The sequence below is a fragment of the Nycticebus coucang genome, chromosome 1, assembly GCF_027406575.1.
Source record: "Nycticebus coucang isolate mNycCou1 chromosome 1, mNycCou1.pri, whole genome shotgun sequence".
Classification (NCBI taxonomy): domain Eukaryota; kingdom Metazoa; phylum Chordata; class Mammalia; order Primates; family Lorisidae; genus Nycticebus; species Nycticebus coucang.
In genome coordinates, this window is record NC_069780.1 from 57,378,203 (window position 1) to 57,383,441 (window position 5,239).

At 35.7% G+C, this 5,239-nt stretch overlaps 1 protein-coding gene across 1 annotated transcript; it reads right to left on the reverse strand.

Moving 5' to 3' along the window:
* Positions 1-1,678: 1,678 nt before the first annotated feature.
* On the reverse strand, positions 1,679-3,842 carry LOC128578399 (60 kDa heat shock protein, mitochondrial-like). Its single transcript, XM_053581058.1, has one exon. It carries the CDS (start codon positions 3,787-3,789, stop codon positions 2,068-2,070), a length of 1,722 nt encoding a protein of 573 aa, XP_053437033.1. The 5' UTR covers positions 3,790-3,842; the 3' UTR covers positions 1,679-2,067.
* Between the last annotated feature and the right edge of the window lie 1,397 nt (positions 3,843-5,239).

Here is a 5,239-nt window from a genome sequence, read left to right on the forward strand (position 1 = left end):
GAAAGAAAGAAAGAAAGAAAGAAAGAAAGAAAGAAAGAAAGAAAGAAAGAAAGAAAGAAAGAAAGAAAGAAAGAAAGAAAAAGAGAGAGGGGGGAGGGAGGAAGGAAGGAAGGAAGGAAGGAAGGAAGGAAGGAAGGAAGGAAGGAAGGAAGGAAGGAAGGAAACCAGTTTGTTGTGAATACACATGCACAGACACACACATATCTCTTTCTTCTTCAATTATTTGAAAGGTCATATGAAGTGTGTAGAGTAATATAATATTTTTTTGGTATTCAAGCTATATGGCTTAAACGACATTCTGTCTCTACTCCATGAGAAGACACTTTCCATTTATTATTTTCAACAACTTATTAACTATTTAAAACACTTAAAATATTGACAGTTATAATTTTAAATAAAATTTGGTCTAGAAATTCTATTTTTTGGTTTTAAATCCCACATGTAATATTCTATTCTATTTTATTTTAAAATTGTTCTATGTAAAAGTAGACTTTTGTTTTAGGATATTAGTTTGGAACCTAGCAATCTATTAATTTCCCTTATAATTGATAAAATGTTTAATCTAATTATATTTTCAAGGTATTCACATATGCTTTACAAGTGATAAACATTGTAATATCTCCTTCCAAATTTAATTTTTCCTTATTTGTATTTCTAATTACATCTCCTGAATGTTAAATAATATCGTCAATAGTTCGGATTTATTTTGTTTCCATTTTGAATGAGACTATTTCTGTTGTTTCTTTATAATTTTGAAGGCTTTTTTGATTAATATATTTATATCTATTTCTATAAATTCTCTCAATTAAAGGAATTATCCATTTATTCCAATTTTCATATTTAATCAAAAGTGTTCACTGAATTTTTTGACATGCTTTTTAGAATGTATAGAAAGAATTGCATATTGTAATCTAATAACATAATTGATCGTGGTAATGCATGTCCTCGTATTGAATGCTCCTTGCATTCTTAATAAGCTCGTTCCTTGATAGTTCCATGTACTATTATTTTCTACATTTCTATGATTTATTTTTGTTACTGTCTTATTTAGAATTTTTCAAACATTATTCAAAATAGAAATTACTCTACTAAAAACACCTCTTTTTGACATCTTCATTTTGGCCTACCTAAGCACCTTTGCAAAAATAATCAGAAATATTTCTTTTTCTAATCTTTTTCTTTCATTTTCTAATTTAAAATGTCTGTGGCATGTATGTATTTTAAGTGAATATATATAGATTTATGGTCATTGGAAAATACATCAAAATAGGTGGTTAAAAATATATATGCATACATATGGTAGCTTTTTTGTAAATACTCTGCATTTGTCTGTTAGATATTAATAAGCATTCTAACTTTGTCATCAATTTATATGATTTGTATTTTCCTAGAAAGTTACTTACATAGTCTCTATCACAGTAATATTCTAATTCTCTAAATTCCCTGTAGTTCAAAGATTATTTCTTTATTCCCCTTTATATTTTTTGACATAATACTTTTAGAACTTGGTTCTGTGTGCTAATTTTTTTTAATTGTTGGCTCTTTATAAAAAAACAATTCTTTTTTTTAACTTTTATTTTTATTTATTTATTTTTTTAACTTTAAACAAATTTTTATTACACAAAGGATGTCACAAAATTGGATATTTCTCTACTTTGTACACAATTATTCTTACTCTCCACAGAAAGGCTGCTTCTTAACTTTTCATCTGGTGATGGCGAGCATTCAAATTCCGATTTTAACAGAACAGTAGTAAAAATGCCTCAGTGATTTAAGTTGAAAGCAGTACACTGGTACATGGCTTTTGCACCCAGTATCAGGAATGTACAAATGTCTTTTTATTCAAAAATACAAAATAAATTATCTGTAGGCATGGACAGTGGATGACAGCAGTAAACCATTATATTTGTCAACTGAAACCAGTAACTGATGGTTATAGTGATTTTCTTAAACATCAGCCAGCCTTTTCTTCACTTTCTTCAACTTACTTCTCTGAAGTTATTGGTGAGGAACACTGCCTTGAGCTTCCTGTCGCAGTTCATTAATGGTAAAGCACTATTCTAGGAATCAGAACATGCCACCTCCCATACCACCTCCTATGCCACCCACTGCACCCATTCCAGGGTCCTTCTCTTCTTTAGGAAGTTCTGTGACTACAATTTCTGCTGTAGTTAACAGAGAAGCTACCCCAGCAGCATCCAGTAAAGCAGTTCTTACAACCTTTGTTGGATCAATGATTCCTTTTTCCACCATATTCACAAAATCTCCAATCATAGCATCATAACCAACTTCTGTGGAACTTTGCATTATTTTCTCCACTATCAAAGATCCTTCAACACCTGCATTCTTAGCGATGGTCATTGCAGGAATTTTGAGTGTTCTTTTAATAATTTCTATACCAATTTTTTGATCTTCATTAGCTGGAGTTAATGAATCCAAGGCTGGAATGCACGGAAGCAGAGCACAACCCCCTCCAAGAACAATGCCTTCTTCCACAGCAGCTCTTGTGGCATTAAGAGCATCTGTAACTCTGTCTTTCTTTTCATTTACTTCAACATCACTTGTTCCACCAACCTTCAGCACAGCTACTCCATCTGAAAGTTTTGCCAGATGTTCATTTAGTTTTTCCTTTTCATATTCACTAGATGTAATCTCCAACTGCTCAACAATTTCTTGAATACGTTTTTCAATTTGAGCCTTGTCACCTTTTCCTTTCAAGAGCATGGTATCATCTTTGGTCACAATGACCTCTCCAATTTTTCCTAAGTCATGAGGCTGAACATCTTCAAGATTTAGGGTCAACCCCTCTTCTCCAAACACTGCACCACCAGTAGCAATAGCCATGTCTTTAAGCTGGTTCTTTCTATTATCACCAAAACCTGGAGCTTTGACTGCTACAACTTGAAGACCAACTTTTAGCCTATTCAAAACGAGTGTGCTTAGAGCTTCTCCATCAACAGCTTCAGCGATTATGACCAAGGGCTTACGGTGAGCATTGGCAATTTCAAGAGCAGGTACAATTGACTGAACACTAGAAATTTTCTTTTCACTTAATAGAACATAGGCATCCTGGAATTCACATTTCTGACCTTTTGATGTGTTAATGAAGTATGGAGAAATATAGCCTCGATCAAATTTCATGCCTTCAATAATTTCTAATTCATCATTCAGTGTTTTTCCATCCTTTACTGTGATGACACCTTTTCTTCCAACCTTTCTCATTGCACCAGAAATGATGCTGCCAATTTCTTTGTCTCCATTTGCAGAAATCGTAGCAACCTGAGCAATTTCTTCAGGAGTTGTCACAGGTTTAGACTGCTTCTTCAGTTCAGCAATGACAGCATCAACAGCTAACATCACACCTCTCCTGATTTCCACTGGATTAGCACCTTTGCTAATCTTTTCAAAGCCTTCCTTGGCAATGGACCGTGCCAACACAGTGGCAGTGGTGGTCCCATCCCCAGCCTCTTCATTTGTGTTATTGGCAACATCTTGAACAAGTTTAGCTCCAATATTTTTATATTTATCCTTTAAGTCAATTGAATTTGCAACAGTCACACCATCTTTTGTTACTTTGGGACTTCCCCAACTCTGTTCAATAATCACTGTTCTTCCCTTTGGCCCCATTGTAACGGCTACAGCATCGGCTAAAAGGTCTACACCTTGAAGCATTAAGGCTCGGGCATCTGCACCAAATTTTACATCTTTGGCATAAGCCCGAGTGAGATGGGGAGCCAGTGCCCTGGACACTGGTCTTATCTGGCTAAGAACTGTGGGTAATCGAAGCATTTCTGCGGGGCGGCGGCAGGGCGTGTGCGCGGCGTGGCAGGTTGTCGGCCGCGAGTGAGAGCTAAGTTTTATTTTTAATGTGAGAGTTTCATTGAGGGTACAGAGAATTCGGTTACACTGATTGCATTTTTTTAGGTAAAGTCCCTCTTACAAGATGTGTGCCACATACCATAAGTCCTCATCCTCCACCTTCATCCTCTTCCCTTGCTCCCTTCTTCTCCTGCACCCCCCACCTTTAATTGATTTGGGTTTTTCCTCTTATGAGGGTATTATTTGACTGCCTATTGGCTTCCTGATTGTCTGCTCCATTCTTGTGATACTAAGAAGAATGTGTACCAACTTTATGCAGGTTAACACAAAGGATGAAAATTCTCTATCTTTTTTAATGGCTGATAGTATTCCATGGTATATGTATTTCACAGCTTATTTATTTATTTATTTATTTTGTAGAGACAGAGTCTCACTTTATGGCCCTCAGTAGAGTGCCGTGGCCTCACACAGCTCACAGCAACCTCCAACTCCTGGGCTTAGGCGATTCTCTTGCCTCAGCCTCCCGAGTAGCTGGGACTACAGGCACCTGCCATAACGCCAGGCTATTGTTTGGTTGCAGTTTGGCCGGGGCCGGGTTTGAACCCGCCACCCTCGGTATATGGGGCCGGGGCCTTACCGACTGAGCCACAGGCGCCGCCCTATTTCACAGCTTATTAATTTATTCCTGGGTTGGTGGGCATTTAGGTTCTTTCCACATTCTTGTGATTGTGAATTGAGCTGTGATAAATGGGTCAGTACAAATGTCCTTATGGTAAAATGATTTCTTTTCTTCTGGGTAGCTGCCTAGTAATGGGATTGCAGGATCAAATGGAAGGTCTAATTTGAGTTATTTGAGGATTCTCCACATTAACAAATGGAAGATCATTCCATACTCTTGGGTGGGACCCAAAGAAGCAATTCTTGAATTATACTTATTACCACCATTATTTCAATTTTCCTCTTTTAATACTTGGAAATTATATGAGAAACAAAATAATATTTTAATAAAATAGTATATTTGGGAGTCTTTTTAATCAATTTTTGTTTAGTATATCGTGCTTTCAAATACAAATACTACAAAAGCCATTTTACTGATGCTTGCATAATCCATTTTCTTAACTCATATTAATTTAATGTTTGTAGTAAAAATAAATGCCAACCATTAGTATGATCAACGTGATGGTATTGCTTACAGACTACATATAATTTGCCTACGAAAAAAGAACAAAATTATTCTATACGTTGTTTGTAGTTGGCGGCTTCTTGTATTTAATTTCCATAGGCTATTTTGAATGCTTCAATTTACATTTCTGCATTCCATCCACATAAAAGGCAAAAAATTAAGAGCCTCAGAAAACATCATCTCTAGCTTGACTACTGAGGAATGACAGTACAAACAGAAGCGGCAATAATCTCCTGA